Source organism: Brassica oleracea, chromosome C7, assembly GCF_000695525.1.
Source record: "Brassica oleracea var. oleracea cultivar TO1000 chromosome C7, BOL, whole genome shotgun sequence".
In the NCBI taxonomy this organism is placed as follows: Eukaryota; Viridiplantae; Streptophyta; class Magnoliopsida; order Brassicales; family Brassicaceae; genus Brassica; species Brassica oleracea.
In genome coordinates, this window is record NC_027754.1 from 25,768,962 (window position 1) to 25,789,838 (window position 20,877).

Here is a 20,877-nt window from a genome sequence, read left to right on the forward strand (position 1 = left end):
GGTTAGGGTTTATCGGATTTTAACTTGTAAAAACCGATTTGGGGTTTTAATCATGTAGGAACATGATTTAGGGTTTGGGGTATCGAACTTTTAGAGCTTCGATTTACTCAATTAGGATTTTTGATCTATTACCCTATGGTTTTGATTCATAAAGATTAGGGTTTTAGGGTTTCATTCTTTATCAATCAATCCATGTTCGATTATGGGTTCTTAGGTTTTGAATTACCTTTTAAACTTAGATGATTGTTGAATCGGGCCACCAAAGGAGTTGAGCCGCGAGCTGGACACGAACGGGACGCGAGCTGGAATGGATCGAGTCGCTTCTATCGGGTCACGGACGTCCTTTGTTGCTTTATCGGGAAGGCCTTGATCGTCGGACGCGAGCTGTCTGATGCTGTCGCGAACGAGGAAGAGGTCGCGTGCTGGAGCTGCTCTCGGGTCGCGAACGTCTGAGCTAAGATCAGGAACGCCTTGGGCTGAAGCTGATCAGGGACGTGAGTTAGAACAAGAGACGCGATCAGATTAGGGTTCGTCGGATACGCCGGCTACTGACTAAGGTTAGGGTTTTAGGGTTTTTCGATTTGGGTATTAGCTTAGAGATTTAGAATTTCGTGTTGATAATAAAAGTAATGGAAAAGTCTATCTTTATTCATAACATAGAGGTTCCTTATATAGGAGATTACACAACCATAGATAAATGGAAAGATTACAAATCATAATCTCTTGGTCATGAGCCATCCACAGTCTGGTTCATAACATTCTTTGTATACATATACATATTTTTTTTTTTCATCATCTTACACTTGCCTCCTTTTTTTTGGACAACTTTAACTTGCCTAGTCAATTTTTGAAATTTATGTCGAGAGCCAAAGCTGCAGACTGGAAATCCGGCAATATCTAAAGCGTTGTGGCCCAATACAACCAGCTGGATTTATACATATACATATGCAATCATTTAATTTGCAAACTAGATTTTGACGAAGGGCTGTATATTTTAAGTTCCAAAACAATAATCGAAAATCTATAAAAGTGCGTTAAAATGTACAATTATGTGTTCTATTTTATTCCTAATAGTAATAAATGTTTATTTAGGTTTAAGGGTATGTATTTTTATAATTTTTTATATATGTAATAAGACAACATGTGATATTTGAGATGATCTATAACTAATTTCAAATGGTAATCAATTTTTATAAACGTGAATTTGTCAATAATTTATACAAGTTACTAAGCAATTTGAAGCTGTAATTTCAATATTGTTTAAAATAAATATATTTTTTTAATTAACCACAATGTCCCGTGACCGAGACCAACCGATTATTATGTGGACCGCAGAAATGCAATGTTAAACTATCTGGTGGTCAATGAAAATTGAAATACGGATTCAACGTATTGAGGTTATCCCTGAAGTGCCACTAGCCCAAAACCCGTTGGTTAGTTTAAAATATCGCCTCCTTAATTTTTGAAATTTATGTCTAGAGTTATGGCTGCAGACTGGAAATCCAGCCATATTTAAAGCATTGTGGCCCAATACAACTCTCTGGATTTATACATGCATATGCAATCATTTTAATTTGCAAACTAGATTTTCGACAAAGGGCTGATATTTTTAGTTCCAAAACTATAATCAATAATCTGTGAAAATGCGTTAAAATATAAAATCATGTGTTCTATTTTATTCCTAATAGTAATAAATGTTTATTTAGGTTTAAGGGTATGTATTTTTATAATTTTTTATATATGTAATAAGACAACATGTGATATTTGAGATGATCTATAACTAATTTCAAATGGTAATCAATTTTTATAAACGTGAATTTGTCAATAATTTATACAAGTTACTAAGCAATTTGAAGCTGTAATTTCAATATTGTTTAAAATAAATATATTTTTTTAATTAACCACAATGTCCCGTGACCGAGACCAACCGATTATTATGTGGACCGCAGAAATGCAATGTTAAACTATCTGGTGGTCAATGAAAATTGAAATACGGATTCAACGTATTGAGGTTATCCCTGAAGTGCCACTAGCCCAAAACCCGTTGGTTAGTTTAAAATATCGCCTCCTTAATTTTTGAAATTTATGTCTAGAGTTATGGCTGCAGACTGGAAATCCAGCCATATTTAAAGCATTGTGGCCCAATACAACTCTCTGGATTATTTTTTTTTTACAGCACATTTTAATTATTCCAAAATTGTATTGCTTTACATATCAACATACTTTTAATCACATCAAAGTATTCATTCATATTATTGCAGAAATTAATTTGTTTTATTATTAATGTTGTAAACACTTTGGATTAAGAGACATACTGGTGAACAAAAAAAAAGGATTAACAAACATGCTTTGTTACATCTCATCTCCATGTTACTAACACTAGTGGTATTTCGGCGCTACGCACCGGGTTCGTATGTTTTGTTTTCTAATGATTTTAAATTTTTTTGTATCAATTTGATAGTCGTTAGTGATTGTAGTGAATTACTTTGTTTTGAAGTTGTTTAGGTCAAAAAGGAATAGCATAAGTGATTTTCACTAATTGATTCAATAAAAATAGAATAAATAGGTGATAGTTACAACAAAGTAAATATAGTTGATCTTTAAAGCATAAGGTAAAATCGATGTTCCAAAAGTAAAACATGTAAATGCATGTGTTTGAACGAAGATAACAAAAAAATTTTCTCCTTTTAAAGTATTAACAATCCTCACATGTTTTTTCCATGGCATAGATGTGACAATACGTTAAAGATTCATCGTGGACGTATTGGTTAAATACTTTGTCTTCAAAATAATTTTGAATTCATGTTTATTGTGTTGCATTTTTTATTTTATTTTAGTTTGTAATGTATATTGTAAATTAAGACTTGGACTTCTTTTTCCAGATTATTCCATTTAGTTTACTATTACGATGGATTAAACTGTTTTGTTGTTTATTAATAGTTTTTCAGTTTATTATATCTGTCTAGGATAGTGGATGGTGGTAATTGGACAATCGTTCTTTAGAGTCAAAGTGTGCCAAACATAGTTTAATTGCAGTGCTTACATTGTCGTATTGTTTCCGTTTAGAAATGTAGTTTTGGGCATCCATATATTTAAATTCGACTCTTTAATAAGATGACAAGTGGCTGATTAAGTGACATGTTTGGGCTGTTAATCGGTGTCACAGCATTGTATGCGGTCGTTGTTACGTCTGATCAACAAAATTGGCAAAACTGAAAAACGCTCAAACATTTTCTGGAATTTTTCTTGTGTTAAAAGCTTTTGACGAACTGAAGGTCAACTTTGGGTTCACACTCAGGTGGACGACTTCCACCAAGCTACGTTCTTATGTTTATATCCTCGAAGTTTTAAAAAACGTTGTATGTCGGGGAAAGCTATTTCCTGTAGAGTCAATTTACCTTCGATGGAGTGTGTTTGGAAGAGAAATAAGAAGCTGGGAAATATTGTGTTCTTGACTCACTTAGGTGTATAAGTGTTTAATTTTAAAATATCAAAGCCCAAATATTTGCATATACAGAGACCTAATAAGCCTTACAATTATTAAACTGGAAGCATAAACTATGAAAATATGATAGATGACAGCTGGGCTGAACGATAATTGAGAGCCACTACAACGTCTACTCAAGATTGGTACACCTCATTGGCTTCTTAGTTGTAGGCTCTGGTGATGTCCCAACTGGGTCTGCAGCCTTGCTCCCGCTCTCACTTAGATGTGAAGATGAAGAAGTCTTGATGATGACTTTGTGGAGGTAGACAAAGAAACTGGACCCAGAGCACGATCGCACATACAGCAGGAGTGAGTTTTTAGTCCAACTGCGACTTGATCAGAGCACAGAGACCAAATCCCTTGGAGTCTTGAAAGATGACCTCGAGCTACTTCTCGTAACCTTTGAAACCGATTTGCAGACAAAGCCATCTCACCTTGTTGTATGAGCGACATGACTTTGAGAACGATTGGATTGGAGAACCAGTTTTGATTTAGACTAAAGGAAAATATAAACTGAAAAGTATAAGAGAGCTATAAGTATATTAGGAGACTCAGTGCACGACAACTCGATACTGTCATGATTTGACTTCAAATGATTGGAAGAAAGAGTAAAATGATTGGACGAAGCTTACGTTGGAGTAGACAGAAGATTTGAATTTCTTGATTCCACCGTTTGGGTGAAAGTCTTCAATGCTGTAACCGAGGGAATATTTAAAAGTCAATAAGCCTATAGAACTATATGAAATATTATAACTTTGAATTTTGTTTACTACTCTAAATCGAACTTATTAACATTTAGCTTTCACGTGTTTAACTAACAAAAAAAAAGAAATGAAAACTTATGGGTTGTAGCACAATCAGGGCATCATGATGGCACACATACATGTCTTAAGTCTCTGGTTTGGTCATTTAAAAGCAACATCCAAACAAAATTAAGTCTGAAAATCAACTAATATTCTCCAATCTTATTTCTCCTATCCACCCTTGTTCTAGTATACGTACTAAAAACCTTTATAAAGCTGCTTTTTCTGCTTTTTAATACAGTCACGGAGTTCATTTTAAATGAGGAAAAGATCAATACAAACTAATCACACTTGAAATCTAACCTTGTTCACCGCATTACGTTGGTAAAAGCTGGAAGCTCTAGTGAGTAGCTACGGGAAGAGAAGGAGTCGGATTGAATGCTGAGGAGTGGGGAAATCACGAATTAACAGGAAGTAAAGAAGAGCAAGATGAAACCTTGTAACGTCCATGGCGTTAGCATCGACTTTCATCTCGGAAAAAGCGGCGGCCTTAAGATGAAGATACAACCTAGATGAGGACATGCGATTCCGGGCCTCTAATGCATTATATTTAGAGATGTGCCTGAAATGAAAACACAGAATATGGTTTAGTAAATCCACACACCCAAGCCCAGACTATTGAGAACCAAAACAAAAATAAAATATTGTGATTGGATGATTATTTTTTATGACGTGGATCTGGCTTTTAGTATTGTGATGCTTTGTCTAAGTCCATATCGTAAAAAACAAAACTTTGCAATTTCAGCCCAACACAAATCGAATCGTTGAGACAAAATATGAAGACCGTTCACTTTATACAACACTATACATTCGATTTATTTGATCTATTTTTATAATTTAATTTAAAAACATTTTTATTTTGGATTTACTTTATTAAATATTTTGGTATTTTATTCGATTTTGAATAACTCGGTTTAATTCGATATTTTCTGGATAATAACACACCGTTCTCAAGAGAGGAGGAGACGGTTGTTAAAAATACCACCCATAGTTTGTATCTATAGCATATATTGTACACATAATCTTGCATTTCTCAATCAGAGCACAGAATAATAATAAAAATTTTAATACATGATAATAAATCACATATAATATCAGGTTCTATTATTTTAAAGAGAATCTGAACGGAACTCAATAATTCATCAATGGGTTTATTCTCATACTGGGACCAGTTGTTGAACAATCTGATTATCTTTCTTTTTTTGTCATTGAAATAATTTCCAAAAGTTTGATCTCCAAAGCTCAAATCTCTGAGAAAAACAAAGAGAAGACAAGCAAATATAAAAGACATACACCAGTAGATGCTTAAATGAAGAAAAAAAAAACCTACAAAAGGAAAAGAGTTTTTGAAGATACAAATGGCTTCATATTCCATTAGGTGAAGCCATTGCAGGCTTATCTCGAGTATATAGATGGAGAGGAGACAGCATCAGCACGAATGACATCAGTAAGCCGAAACTGGACCTCCACGAGCTACATAGGATTGAACCGGTCCATCCTTAGTGATACTAACAGCGATCTCAGTAGCTACTCTATTTGCAGCCACAGTCACTACTTCATCACACCAGTGTTGGAAGCAGTTCAGTGCTTGCCGAGTACGCTCAATAGTATTGGACAGCCCCTGAAACCAATGCGGATTGTTCATGATAGCCCACCGAACCATTTACCATGATGCTACGGACGAACACAATAGATTAGAAACTAAACAGTTCCACGCACACCAATAGAGGCTATGGTAAAGATAGATTTCCAAAGAAAATAACCACACAGCTGCAGCGCATATCTTGAAATTGAAAGGAACACCAAATAGATAAAGGCGTTGTTGTGTCTCTAGTGAGAAAAAACACTGTGATCTTCTGCTCCGGCATAAGTCCAACCAAGAACCTGACCGTTGAACTTCCAATCCATAATACAACCAGATCCCGTTACAAAACAAATACACTAAAAAGAATCATTGAAAAAGAGGTTGAGTTCACGCCAACCACAACTACCACCACTAAACTCCTCAAACTTCTATCACCACCACCACTGCTTCTTTATATGAAGTGCAACTCCAATACAGAAATACAATCTGGAAGAGTGAAGAAGAGCCACTAGAACCTTTAAAAGACCGCCTCAGAAACACACTGTAGAACAACCCGACGATGAGATATAAAAAAAATCCAGAAAACTAAGCTACAAAAAAAAGAGAAAACTGATGAGAAAGTTAAAAGAGAAAAGAGATCTCCCTCGGCATAAGCGACAAGCGCCACCGGGGAAAAAACGAGGATCAGATCAGAGGGGTTTAGGTGTGACGGCTAGAGAGAATTAGGCTTTTCGGTCAACAATATGATTCTTCTGTTGAACAATCTGATTATCTTCTTCGTTGGTTTCAACAATACATATGGAGGATTCATCATGTTTAAACCTAAAATCACATTAAAACATAACTTAATAAATATCAAATTATTTTCCATAAAATTTTACTTTTTCTACGAATTAATTTATGAGATAAACAATAACTTACACTTCTTTTAGTTCCTCAGCCTTTAATGTTTGGATTGATCACTAATAGCGATGAATCAAATGCATTTGAGATATTTTTACACTCTTAATAACTTCAAACTTCATTAATGAGAGAAACATATCATCATTATTGAATTCATATATTTAATGGTGGTGTGGTTAATCAAAGATCTATCTTATAAACGTGATTGGTTGGTCGGTATAGTTCCGAGGCTGGACTCAAAGTAAAATCATCTATATTCTTCTACTCACAAACACGACATACCCTTCCCAAAGTCATAAAGTAGTTTTTATACATGTTTTGTGAATTTTAACCTCATGCAAAGACATAAAAGATAAATAATTCAGTGGTATACTCATTAAGTTAAAAAGCTCCACGTCTATAGTGTTACAGGATAATTTAGCTCATAATTGTTTGCCTTTTTGTGTAAAATGATTTCCAATATCTTACTAAATTGTGCATTGATTTTTTTTCTCAGGTGTGAATGACTTTACCTTGGATAAGTACCAACTCATTTAGAAAAGCTTCAAATCGGAAAGATATGATAATTTCTGTTTAGCCAACATTTCTTTGCAAAAGTTAAAATATGTTGCGGTAGATATGACTCATATAAGTTTAAGTTAATATTTATAACAAAGGATATAGGTTATACCAGGATATTCAGATGGAATATGATAGCCAAAATCTTGTTTAAATTGAATATCTAACGAATCAAGGTAACTGTAGTTAGCGGTTGAGATATTTATTGTTTATAGATAGTAATTAATTTGTTCCTTATATTGTTTTAATATTACTAGTATTACATATTGGATGAATGTTTTGAGTTTGAATAGGAAGCGAATATATCGTTGGTCTATTTAAGGTTTATATATTCGATTGCAGATTTGGTTGCAAATTGAGTTAAATAGTTTCAGTTATGATGAAATCTTCAGAGCTTTATGATGTAGCGTAACTTGATCATCAAGGATCACAACTTCCTTTTCGTATAAAGGAATTTCCTTTTTCTTTGTTTTGGTTTTTTTCCTTTTAATAGCTATTATGTTTTCTATTAGGAAAAAGATTTCATTAATCCCTTCGGAATTAGGTCATTCTTCGCTAGTATATATAGCGATGCTATTTAGACCTTTGTAAGCACGATTGATTTTTATAAGATATTGAGTTTCTTTGCTTTCACAAGCACTGCGAAGAGTATTCGCGCCCTTAAGAGCTTTAACGAGCACTGCGAAGAGTATTCGCGCCTTATCCATATTGTTTTCGAATTAAGTTCGATGACAAGAAACCGAGTCAAAGATCAAACCCTTGATCTTTGCGTTACATAGCTTCCGCACCCTATCAGTTGGTATCAGAATCAGTATGTTCCGGGAAAACTTTAGTTTTCGATGACTAAGAAAACATGAGCTGGCGGTGGTGACATGCGGGATCACAACCCGGAGGAAGCCACGTCGGACTTTTCTGAACTACGAACCCTTCTTGTGGATATGCAGACTGCAACTCAAACTTCGATCCAGCAACTAAGCGAGATGCTTGCAACCCATTTAGATGCTTTAACCACAGCTTTGGCGCCTCGTTTGGACCCTCAAGCCGAACACGGTGTTCAAGCTCCGCTACCACCAGCACAACGGCGTTTTCCTCCACTTCAACATCCCCAACAACACCTACCACCACCGCAACCACAACATCAACGACACCTTCCCGCCCCATTCCAACATCAGCGACAACAAAACCAGCACAGACGTTACAATCCAAGGGGTGACGACATACCACAACTCGTTCACTCCGACGACGAAGATGAGCTACATAGACAAGTTTATTTTGAAGATTTACAACGCCGAGATAACTATGATCACCGAGGGGAAAATAGTTTTAAGGTTGACATACCAGAATTTCACGATGGTCTCCGAGGTGACGATCTCATCGATTGGCTGATCTCGGTTGAGGAAATCCTCGAGTTCAAGCAAGTTCCACCGACACGTCGCGTCTCTCTTGTCGCTATGCGCTTCCGAGGGCACGCTGCAACTTGGTGGAAGCAGATTAAAACAACTCGTTCTCATACCGGAAAATCTCCGATCCAGTCATGGGAAAAGTTAACAAAACATCTTCGGCAAACCTTCTTACCACACAACTATGAACGCACCATGTACACGAGATTGCAAAATCTCCGCCAAGGTAACCGTACTGTGGACAAATATGCGGAAGAATTTGCTTTGTTATTGACTCGTAACAAGATCAATGACAGCCAAGTTCAACTTGTATCCCACTTTATTGGAGGATTATGACCACAACTCCAGACAGCAATGGCACAGTTCGATCGTTTAACAGTCGGCGAAGCCCATCGCCGTACAACATCATTCGAGCAGCAGTCTCGGTCGTCTAACTGGAATTCATCATCATCTCGATCCCGTCCTCAAGATACTCCGGGGAGCACCACACCGTCGCCCTCCACAAAGGAAAACGCCGAGTCCTCTACTTCAGTGGCTAAGACCACCACACAAGACGAGCAACAACTACGCCGTTCAACTCAACCGAAAGCCTTGCGTTGTTACTCGTGTGGTGAACAAGGACATCGACAAACTGCATGTCCACATGCCACACGCCGAGGATTAATCATTGATGATACAATTGACGAACAAGAGGTGTATGACTCACAAGATGAGGACGACCAAACAGACGACCATGATGTTCACCCGACGACAGGTGATCATGGACGACTACTGGTACTCCCCCGTGCCTGTCTCGCACCTCAACAACCTGATGACAAGTGGTTACGGACAAATATTTTTCGTTCCACTTGCACAATCAAGGGCCGTATCTGCAGTTTTGTCATTGATTCTGGAAGTTGCCGTAGTGTGATATCGGAAGAAGCGGTAGATAAACTAGGCATTGCAAGAGAAAAACACCCAGCCCCTTTTAACTTTGGCTGGCTGAACGACACCGCAAATATTCGCATCACACACCGTGCAATTGTTCCATTCTCCATTGGACTGCACTATCAAGATCGCATGTACTGTGACATCATCCGCTTCCTTCATCTGCTGCCAGTGACAAAACTTGGGAGATGAATAACAAAGAGAGCAATAACATTAAAATGAAATGTACAACAACTTTTTTTTTGGTACCTTCAAGTTTGTCACTGACCATGCCGATAAGAGTCATTGCCCCAACTAGATAATCTTTAAGTTCATCCGCTGCCAGTGACAAAACTTGGGAAATGAATAACAAATAGAGCAATCACATTAAAATGAAATTTACAACAACTTTTTTTTTCTGGTACCTTTAAGTTTGTCACTGACCATGTCAATAAGAGCCATCGCCGCAACTAGATAACCTTTAAGTTCCTTTCGACCTGAGGTTGGGGAAGAGTCACATGATCTTCATTGGGAAAGGAATAACAAACAGAGCAATCACATTAGAAATCACAACTAGTTCTTTAATGTGGTCTCCATGGGTAGAAGCAGACTTCGCTCCTCCTGAGACTGTAGAAGCAGACTTCGCTCCATCCGATTCTTCTGCTTCTTCGTTGGAGTCGGAGCTATAACAATCTTTTTTTTTGTCATTTCCCACTTTTTCTCCTCTATTTCCCTCTTTTTCTCCTCCATCCTCTCTTGCCTCTCCCAGTTATCACCATACTCTCTGATTTAGGGGATTTGGGACTGAACTATTCCACTTCATATTTTCCTTTTTTATTTCCAAGCCTGGCCCAGTTAACCCAATGTTGATTCTCAGACCCCCAATTTTCCCTAGTCTTTTTTCCTCAAAACTAATCTGTCTTTTATTTAAATCAATTCGGAAAAACTATAAAATGTCAAAACAAAAAAAAAAAACACCACCCAGGCTTTGACCCGACCCAATTTTGCCTGATCTCGATTTTGGGTGATCCAAACCGTATAAATAACGTCAGTAAATAGCTAAGTCTGGGTGGTGTTTTTTTTTTTTTGTTTTTCAAGAGATCTTGATCGAGATCGTCTTTCACGAACTATGTAAAATTATAAACCTCCATCATCATTAAAGTCCAATTGAAGTCTCGTCGTAGTCATAACCCAGCAAACAAATTACGCCTTCAAGTTCGAAACCTAGCTAACTTTGTTTTTATTCGAGTCTTATTTTGCTTTTTCACACTTTGAATCACATGCATTCACTTATTTGCATAGGAAAAAAAAAACAAAAAGAAAAAATCGTTTTTTTGTTCAAAAATCCATCCACAATATTTTTGATGTCGTATAGTTGCATTAAGCATGTGTAAATACATTTATGATTGAGTCTTAGTTGCATATAGGATTGCATTTTGCATGTACATAGGGATTAATGATTGAATAGACTTCACTTAAGATCGAACTAAGTCTCTAGCAATATACTTGAAGCCTCAAGATCAATGAACTTGATAGCTTAGTTCTTAATTGTGATTTTTCCTAAACCTCCAAAATTAACTTGAACTTAATTGAGTAAATGATTTTCATTGCATAAGAGTTCACTTATATCATAGATAAAAAAAAACTTTTGGTTTTCTTTACACCTTTTACCACTCTTTTAAAGAACCAAATAGACTCCCCCACCTTTACCCTATGAGTGAATTGGCGAGGCCTTTTCCGGATTATTTTGGCAAAAAGTGTTGGGTCGAGAAATCGACAAAGGAGGAATTTTCATGTAGATGCTAGCCAAACTGAAGGCTAAGCACTAGGATTAGGAATAGCTAGGATTAGGGATGGGTTGAATATTCTCTTGGACTGAAAAGAGATATGAATGTGAAGTTTAAAAGAAACCATTTATATTTCAACAAAGAAAGATTGAGCATGGAGTGGAGAGGAGAAAATGAAAAACTAAACACCAATGAAGGCAAAAGCCTAATGATTTGGGTTTATAAACCAAAATAATAATAAAGAATGAAAAGGAATCAAGAAAAGGGAATGGTTATAAAAAGAGAAACACTCTTGTCCTAGAGATTTAAGTAGAAAGGATCCTTGAAAACAAATGAAAGCAAAAAGCCTTGAGACAACAAAAGATAAAAGAAAAGGATCATACATGGAAAAGACGGACAAGCGAACTGTGCAAAGCACAATGTGTATTCTTAAAGAACAAGAGGAGAAGTTAAGAAAAGTTAAAAAAAAAGCTTATAGGGGATGGGGTTTAATTAGAGTTAGGATTGGGTAGAAATCCAAAAGCAAAAGATTGGAACATTAAGAGCAAAGAACTCACAGGGAGGATAGAATGGAAATTTTGCCTTTGTATGTGTAAATTGCTCTTGACCCTTAGCATTTTGCTAAAGATGTTTCCAAGTTTGAGAGAAACCCCAAGATGATGAAAGCTCCTTCTTCTTAAACCATCTTGACCCTTTAACCAAATGTGCATATTCTTGAATTCTATAGCATGAATCACGATTTGTTGTTAATAACTTAATGGGGGTTGAAGCACTTGAATTCACTTTGATCTGAGGAGCTAGGTTTGAAAACTAGAGTTGTGATGGCTCGAGCGATAAGTGTTAGACTAGCTCTTGGTTTGATCTCGAAGTTATGAAACCCAACATTTTAAACCTTTTTCTTGAACGGCGTCTATTTTGCTTGAGGACAAGCAAAAGTCAAGTTTCAGAAAATTGATATATTCGTATTTTTTGGTTGATTTAAACCTCTATTTCTTACGGTTTTGAAGTCTTAAAATTCCATTTAGAGTTGTAAATACATGTATTTATCATCATTAGCTTCATATTTGCATTTAGAGTTAGGATTTGCATTAGGTTTGCATTTTTAGGTGAAACCCAAGGTTCCTAGACAAAATGGGAGCTAAAGGACTAACAGTATACAATTCAACCAAAAACCCTAGAGAGAAAGAGAGAGATCCCAAAAGAGAATCGTAATCCTAGCTCCGACCTGCCACTCCAGCGGCGGAGGAGGCAAACCATCCCTTCCCATTCCCTCTTTGTCCTTTGCTCTCCTCTTCCCGGTATAAGCCCGAGTCAATATATGTCCTTTTTCTCTGACACGGTGGTGGCTTTCCTCGGAGCGCTGTAGATTTGATAGAGAATCATTGACTTCGACTGGAGAGAAGATGAGACTAACGGTGCAAACAACTCGGCATTTAGGATCGAATGTATACCTAGATCTAATTTTTCCTTCTTAAAATCTTGGGTTATACTTTCCCGGCGGTGGCGCGTGAACCGGGTCAGACGACTCCACTATCTCGAGTGCTTCTTCTTGGTGAGGCGGTGTAACGGGTGGAGGAGGGGCGCGACCAGAGACTGTTAGGATGTCTAGATGCGAGCTTGGAACCTGCTGGAAGCTTGAAAAGAGATCTGCTTCGATTCTCACTGTCAAGGTCCGACTTTCATTCCAGAGACATGTCCGGCTTGGCCTATGAAGTGAAGTAGCGATGGATGGCGGCATCGACAGAACCTATAACGCGCCTCTAATCGATTATGTTGCTGGTACATGGATTCGACGCTCATAGATTGGGAACCAACACAAGGTTGGTTTTATGGGTTGCTTGTCCAGCTATTGCCTTGGGTCGTATGGCTTTTTAGGATTTAGATTCATTCAGACGTATATCTGTTGGTGGCTGGTGGCTAAGGACTGGAGCAACAAACACTAGTAGATACAAACTTCCTTCGGTAACGTGCATGTGGTGTTGACACTATTGGGACATGAGCATAACTTCTACATTACGGAACCATAGCTAGTAAGAAATGTAATGCCGGTTGGCTGGTCTGTGACATTGTGTTGGTAGCTGTTTTCATGTCACGTGGTAGAATTTTAGAGGTCTAAGAGATATGCATCGTTTCGACTCGTGGAGTGGGTGATGTCTTGTTGTGGTTGAAAATGTAATGGTGGCTGGTTGATAGTATTGAGTCCAAGTATGTGGTTCAGGGTGATATTAAAACCGCACCGTTACATTTGTGGTCCAATTATGTAGAGGTGAAACCAATGTTTTAAAACTCGGCCTGGACACTGAACCAGACAACTTATCGGATCACTGGGTTATTGGGTCGACCGCTGGCAAATCACGGATTAATAAATAAATTTGTTTTGTTATATTATAATATATTAACTATGTGTACCTTGTGTTGGTGAAATGAAATGTGTTGTTGAGGAAAAAAATTGATTGTGAGTGACGCTGCGCTCCAAACTCCAAAGAACAAACCGGAGTCCTCTGACCCAAGAAGTCTCTCTCACCCACTGATTCAAGAAGTCTCTCTCACCCACTTTCACGCCAAGTTTGACCAGAAACTAACGGTGACTAAACGCCGTCATATACGGTCATTCGACCGCTAAGCCGAACAAAACAGTAGTAGTTATGGGTGGGCACTTTACCCGATACCCGAAGCTGCATCCGAACCCGACCCGAAAAACCCGAACCAAAATCCGAACCAAAGTAGCAAAATACCCGAACGGATATTAAGTTGGGAGAGATTGGATATCCGAACCCGAACGGCTAATATCCGAACCCGAATGGATATCCGAAGATAACCGAACATATATATACTTACCCTTATATTTTTAATTTACATCTCTTATTTTTTTTTTAAATATTTATATTGATTCTACACGTGCTTTAAGATCAAAGTATTTATATATATATATATATATATATATATATATATAATTATAGAGAAAATGATTTGATATTCATTTAAAATGCATGTCAAACTTTTTGTTTCGTGTATTAACAAAAGTTACATTCAAAGTTTAAAAATAATACCCAAATTAATATCTATTTGTTTTTGAAATATTATCTCCAAACCTATTAATCATCCAATCCAATGTAGAAAAAATAAAAAAAAATCAGTTAAGTGAAATCTATATTTTTAAATACAAGAAACTTAAAAAAATGAAAAAAATATCTAAATATCCGAACCCGATCCGGAGTACAGAAATACCCGAACGGGTTCTCTATCCCTATACCGAAATACCCGAAAATCCGAAATACCCGAAAATTCGAAATATCCGATCTGAACCCGAACGAGTATCCGAACGACCACCCCTACTAGTAGTGTGTTAACCCATAACTTTTGTAATAAAACTAAAGTTAACTCCATCGAAATGGAAAATATCCCCTTACGAATTACAGTTGCCTAAAGATTTATGTAAAAAAGTAGAGTAATGTAAAATTTACCTAATTAAAATTTAAAACATGCAATATGTAATACCAATCAAAGCCGAGACGAACCGAACCGGATGTATTTAATTAACGGCGTCTCGTCGCGAGGAAGAGAGAGAGAGAGAGCGTTGACCTGAAGAGTGGAATAATTGAGTTGAGAGAGAGCCCCGTGTGTATTAATAATAAACTCATACATATATGCGTACAATAATCAACGCCTTCTTCACATATTCAAATCGCATCATCACACCGAAAGTTAAAGGTTCCGCAAAGTTATTCGCTCCTACTTTTCCGAATCTTCCTGTGCGATCTTTGTCAGTTTCTCAACATATATATACTAACTATCCCTCCAAGAAACCTGTCGTAATGGCTATGGCGAGTCTCTACCGGCGATCTCTTCCTTCTCCTCCGGCCATTGACTTTTCTTCTTCCGAAGGCAAGGTACGAGATCAAGTTTTCGATTCATCGATTTTTTTTTTAAAATTAAAATTAGGTTATTTTTAGATATAATTGTTGGTTGTGGAGTGAGATCTGAATACTTGTAGTTAACTGTTACTAGAAGCTGTCGGCTAGTCGTTTTATTAGAGAGGGATAGACTACGTTGTTAATATAATCCGTGTTGCTTTAGCTATTGTCTGAAAAATATGTTCGGTTTCATCTGAGTTGTCTTTTTGTGATCAGAAAATATTCAATGAAGCGCTTCAGAAAGGCACTATGGAAGGATTTTTCAGGCTGATATCTTATTTCCAGACTCAGTCTGAACCTGCCTATTGTGGTTTGGCTAGCCTCTCTGTCGTCTTGAATGCTCTTTCTATTGATCCTGGACGTAAATGGAAAGGTATATATATTACCCTTTTTTTTAGTATAAAGAGAAGGAAACACATCTAGATTGTTTTTTTTTTTTGAAATTTTCTTCCAATAGGGCCTTGGAGATGGTTTGATGAATCGATGCTGGACTGCTGCGAGCCACTGGAAGTAGTCAAGGAAAAGGGCATTTCATTCGGGAAAGTTGTCTGTTTGGCTCACTGTTCTGGAGCCAAAGTGGAGGCTTTCCGCACTAATCAGACCACCATTGACGACTTTCGCAAGTTTGTGATGAAGTGCTCCACCTCTGAGAATTGCCATATGATCTCAACGTATCACAGAGGGGTGTTTAAGCAGGTAACTTCTGCATCATAACTGTTGAGTGCTTGTAATGTTGATCAGGATTCTAACAAACCTATTTTTTGCAGACTGGGTCTGGTCACTTTTCACCTATAGGTGGCTATAATGCTGAAAGAGATATGGCTTTGATTCTTGATGTTGCACGTTTCAAGTATCCTCCCCATTGGGTTCCTCTTAAACTTCTTTGGGAAGCCATGGACAGCATTGATGATTCTACAGGGAAACGTAGAGGGTAACATTCTCTTTTTTTTTCTTTCTATTATACTGTATCATGATGTAGTTGTTTTATGTATGATATGATCTGATGTTGTTCTGTGTTGTTCCCAGGTTCATGCTCATATCTAGACCCCACAGAGAACCAGGATTGCTCTATACTCTGGTATGTCTGATGCAAAATTAATTCTCTTTATAACCACATCTTGTGTACACATGTATTGAATGAACTTGGTACATTTCATTGGTAATACAAAAACTTGTTAACCAAACTTGACCGGTTGTTGTTTTGGTTATCTATATACCAGTCCTGCAAAGATGAGAGCTGGATCAGCATAGCCAAGTATTTAAAGGAAGATGTTCCTCGTCTTGTGAGTTCACAGCACGTAGATAGCGTGGAAAAAATCTTATCAGTTGTGTTCAAGTCACTTCCGTCAAATTTCAACACATTCATAAGATGGGTGGCTGAGCTCAGAATAGCAGAGGACACAAAACAAAATCTCAGCGCTGAGGAGAAATCGAGGCTCAACTTAAAGGTACTCTCCAGTGACAAAGCTATTCTTTGGAAAATCTTGACTTATACATGTCTAATCTCTGATTAATCTAATGCAGCAAGTTGTGCTGAAAGAAGTGCATGAAACTGAACTGTTCAAACACATCAGTAAGTTCTTATCCACAGTGGGTTACGAAGACAGTCTGACATATGCGGCTGCGAAGGCTTGTTGCCAAGGAGCTGAAATCTTGTCGGGATGCTCATCAAAAGAGTTCTGTTGTCGGGAAACTTGTGTGACGTGTGTCAAAGGTATGTCACTATGTTGAATTTTATACTAAGTTGACTGTTAATTTTGTTTTGTTTAACTTGTTTCTCCTCATCAAGGTCCTGGCGAGGCAGAAGGCACCGTGGTGACTGGAGTTGTGGTGCGTTACGGGAGCGAACAAAATGTTGATCTACTGGTACCATCGACTCAAACTGACTGTGAATGTGGACCAGAGGCAAATTATCCGGCAGGAAACGATGTGTTCACTGTACTTCTGTTGGCTTTACCTCCACAGACATGGTCAGGGATCAAAGACCAAGCTCTTATGCATGAAATGAAGCAGCTCATTTCCATGGCATCCCTCCCAACTATGCTTCAAGAAGAGGTAATTTGAAATACCCATTGTATTTCTGGGATACAACTTTAACAGTCATAAGTCTTTTGGAGAAGAAACAATCAAACTAAACCTAAGTTGAGCATGAGAGTTTTACCCCTTGAAGCAAATGACTGTTTTTGATGTTAAAATGGTGTTATTACAGGTATTGCATCTTCGACGCCAACTTCAGCTGCTAAAAAGATGCCAAGAGAACAAGGAGGAGGAGGATTTCGCTGCACCTGCCTTTTGATTCTTCTACCCAAATCTGAAGTCTCTCTCTTCACCATTTGAATCCCAGTTTCTCAAACCTAAAATACCCTATAATTATTAGTCTCATTTTATTCTTATGTATGATTCAAACTCCATTTGTAGCATATGCATACTACGTTAATTCGAACTCTATCTGTAGCATATGCATACTACGTTAATAAACCTTGTTCTGTGTCACAATCTTCTATAGAGGATGTATGATTACAAGTGATGTATAAAACTTGAGATCAACAGGTGTCACACATGGTTTGCAAATAATCAAAGCTTACCAACTTTGCTCTTTAATAATCAAAGGTCGCAAGAGTGGCATGCTCCTTTTCATAGAGAGGTTGGTGAGCGAGATGGGTAGTGAACAAGAGGTTAACCAAACCTGTCTCCAAACGAAGTGACAATAGTAGACGAAGGAGACGTGACAATAGTAGACGACCATGTGGTCACCGCTCTGCTGATTGTTTTACCTCCACAGACATGGTTCAGAACAAAATGAAGCTTTCAAATTTACAGTCTCTATCATCATCACAATGAGCTTTCAGTTTGGTTTCTCTGGTTATATCTCAAAGCCACAGTAAGGATATTTCTATTTGTAAAGACAAAGCGATTGTGCTCATACCCAGATCAATGTCTCATCAAAACCATAAGTGATAACTAAATAACATATGCAATCTATATATATAATATAGTAAAGTTATTAGCCATATTCATCATCACATTCGCTACTCTTTACTGCAGATTACGAAATCACTCTCATACACACAGGTCTTATAGTTACATACCAAAAGAAACCTTACAATCCTAAAGAAACCTTCCAAAGTCTCTACCTTTTTATTTGTTCTGGACCATCCTTACCACTCCAAAGATCGAATCCTGCGCAAGAACCGAGGTTCCTGCTTAGGTTTCTCAACCACAGGAATCAGAAACTCCAGCAGCTTCTGGTACCTCTCTTTCCTCTTCTCTTCAATCTCCACAGAAAGCTTCTCATTCTCTTCCTCGAGCTTGGCAGCTAAAGTCTCCAACTCAACTTGATAAGCCTGCTTCCTCTCTCTAGACCTAGCAGCAGACTCACGGTTCTTGATCATCCTCCTCTGTCTCTGCGCAGCTGCTTTATCCAACGGCTCCATCATCACTCTCGCTCTCTTCCCTCTCGCTCCTCCTCCTCCTCCTCCTCCTCCTCCGTAGACATCCACACCGTTCCCAAACGCAACGATCGATCCTTCCACTTTATCAATCATCTGAAACGGATTGTGATGATCGAATCCGTAACTCTCGGGAGGAATCTTCGCGTCCACGTCATCGGACTCTCCTCCTCCTCCTCCGTCTTCACCAGTGGCTTTCGCTAAGAAATCCTCTAACGTCATCATCTCGTCATGCTGCGTCTCTGCTTCCTCCTTCATCCCCTTCCCTTCTCCAGATACGATCTCTCTCCACACCTCGTCGACGCTCTTCCCACGCGTATCCGTTCCTCCGGAAACCGTCGCTACCTCCATCGGCGTCGGAGCAGCATCCATCAGGAGCGAAGAATCCGTCGCCGGTGGATCCGATGCGAAAGTCTCGTGTAGAATCCCTTCAACCGTCATCGTGCCGGGACTGTAACCGTCGTAACCGCCGAGAATCCTCGCGTTGGGATCTCGCCTGAACGGTTGAGGTCTTATAGAGGAAGAAGGGATGCGACGAGATGGATCCGAGTTTGTAGAAGTGGAAGAATGCATCACCTTAAAGGACGCCATTATCGGAGAAGATCTCTCTCTCTCTCGCCGGAATCGGATCAGAGAATCGCCTCTAGATTTCTTCTTTTGACTCGGCCCCGAGATGAGATTGCAGAACACGTGCTTTATCTAGCGCGTGGATAAAGTTATCAGAGTTTTCAACTGAACGATAAGTCTTTTAACTTTATGGGCGCGTGGGGAAGCTTCTGTCTCGTGTCATCATTATGTGGTCGTGAAACTTACCATCAATTATTGTTCTTAAGATATAACTAGATCTCGATTACGTGGTCGTGAAACTTACCATTAATTACCTTTATGGGCGCGTGGGGAAGCGTCTTGTCCTCTAGTAGTTTTTTTTTTCATTTATTTTTATATAAATATTTAGTTTTTAATTTTTAATTAGTATATATTGTAATATATATATATGTCTATCAATTTTTAAAATATAATAAGTTTACGGTTTATTTTTTCATTGAATAGATTGTTTCAAACTTTCACATGTATTTGTATCTTCTTCTATATATATATTTTCGGATTATTATTTCATTATTACAATCGAAAATATATATAAAGATTAGTAAAATATTGTTTTATTGTCATATTCAAAAATATTATAACATTTCACAAATTTAGAAAGTTTTTAAAAAATTAAACTTTTCGCTTCACAAATTTATATTATCGAGTAAATATTTAAACATTTAATTTTTGTTTAATTTTTAAAATAAACTATATAGTTTAAAATTTGTTTTCATTGGTTTAAGGTAGTAAAAATTAATCATTGTTAGATAATATGATATTTACTATTTAAAAAAAAAATCTTCATAATTTTAAAATTTAACATCGACAAATATTTAAATAATTAACATATGGAGGTATAGTATTACAACATTAAATTATATCTATTTAATTTATACTATCTATAAATCCAATGAATCATCTATTGTTTAAATCTAATTATTGATAGCCCAATAAAAATTTCTGGTAGAACCAAAATTTAAATGATAAGATTAGAGATTAAATGTAACATAACTTTCTAGCGAATAGGTCCATTAGGTTCATTTTTAAAAAAATCACACATGAATCAAGGTTGTGACTTCTGTTTTAATATATAAGACTAGTGCATAATTAAACTTCATTTACTTTGACTAAGACCATCTCCAATCCACCTCTATTTTTATCTCCATATTTTTCTCTAAAATAGAGAAATTCTATTATAGAAGTGAAAATGCTCCAATATATGCATATATAATAGAGTTTCTTTATTTTAGAGGAAAATATAGAGAAAAGTTACTTATTGCCTCTAACTATTAATATATGCTATACTTGTTGTATTAATTAATTATAATGTGTTGACTTAGACAATCTAAAAAACACTTTATTTTGAAATTGCTAAAACTTTATATTGAAGTTTAAATTTCAAAAACAAAACTTCAAACTTAACTTTAAAAATATTTGTATTTTATACTATGATCCTTATATTTGTCATAATTAATTTAAATTCATAAAACTTTTACT

At 37.1% G+C, this 20,877-nt stretch overlaps 2 protein-coding genes, 1 long non-coding RNA gene and 1 pseudogene across 3 annotated transcripts; 2 read left to right on the forward strand and 2 right to left on the reverse strand.

The window, feature by feature from the left end:
• Positions 1–3,443: 3,443 nt before the first annotated feature.
• On the reverse strand, positions 3,444–4,853 carry LOC106304453. The gene is made up of 3 exons (XR_001262753.1): positions 4,594–4,853; positions 4,120–4,180; positions 3,444–4,000 (listed from the first exon to the last, which is right to left on the reverse strand). It is a non-coding gene; the product is annotated as an uncharacterized LOC106304453 (long non-coding RNA).
• Positions 4,854–8,679: 3,826 nt separating this feature from the next.
• On the forward strand, positions 8,680–9,855 carry LOC106302946 (annotated as a pseudogene).
• A 5,204-nt stretch (positions 9,856–15,059) lies between these two features.
• On the forward strand, positions 15,060–17,890 carry LOC106306174 (glutathione gamma-glutamylcysteinyltransferase 1). The gene is made up of 9 exons (XM_013742676.1): positions 15,060–15,319; positions 15,560–15,716; positions 15,801–16,039; positions 16,111–16,274; positions 16,370–16,421; positions 16,564–16,791; positions 16,868–17,057; positions 17,133–17,398; positions 17,553–17,890. The coding sequence occupies exons 1-9, from the start codon at positions 15,077–15,079 to the stop codon at positions 17,637–17,639; spliced, it is 1,626 nt and encodes a 541-aa protein (XP_013598130.1). The 5' UTR covers positions 15,060–15,076; the 3' UTR covers positions 17,640–17,890.
• A 390-nt stretch (positions 17,891–18,280) lies between these two features.
• Positions 18,281–19,526, reverse strand: LOC106306176 (G-box-binding factor 4). Its single transcript, XM_013742677.1, has one exon. The coding sequence runs from the start codon at positions 19,381–19,383 to the stop codon at positions 18,502–18,504; it is 882 nt and encodes a 293-aa protein (XP_013598131.1). The 5' UTR covers positions 19,384–19,526; the 3' UTR covers positions 18,281–18,501.
• Between the last annotated feature and the right edge of the window lie 1,351 nt (positions 19,527–20,877).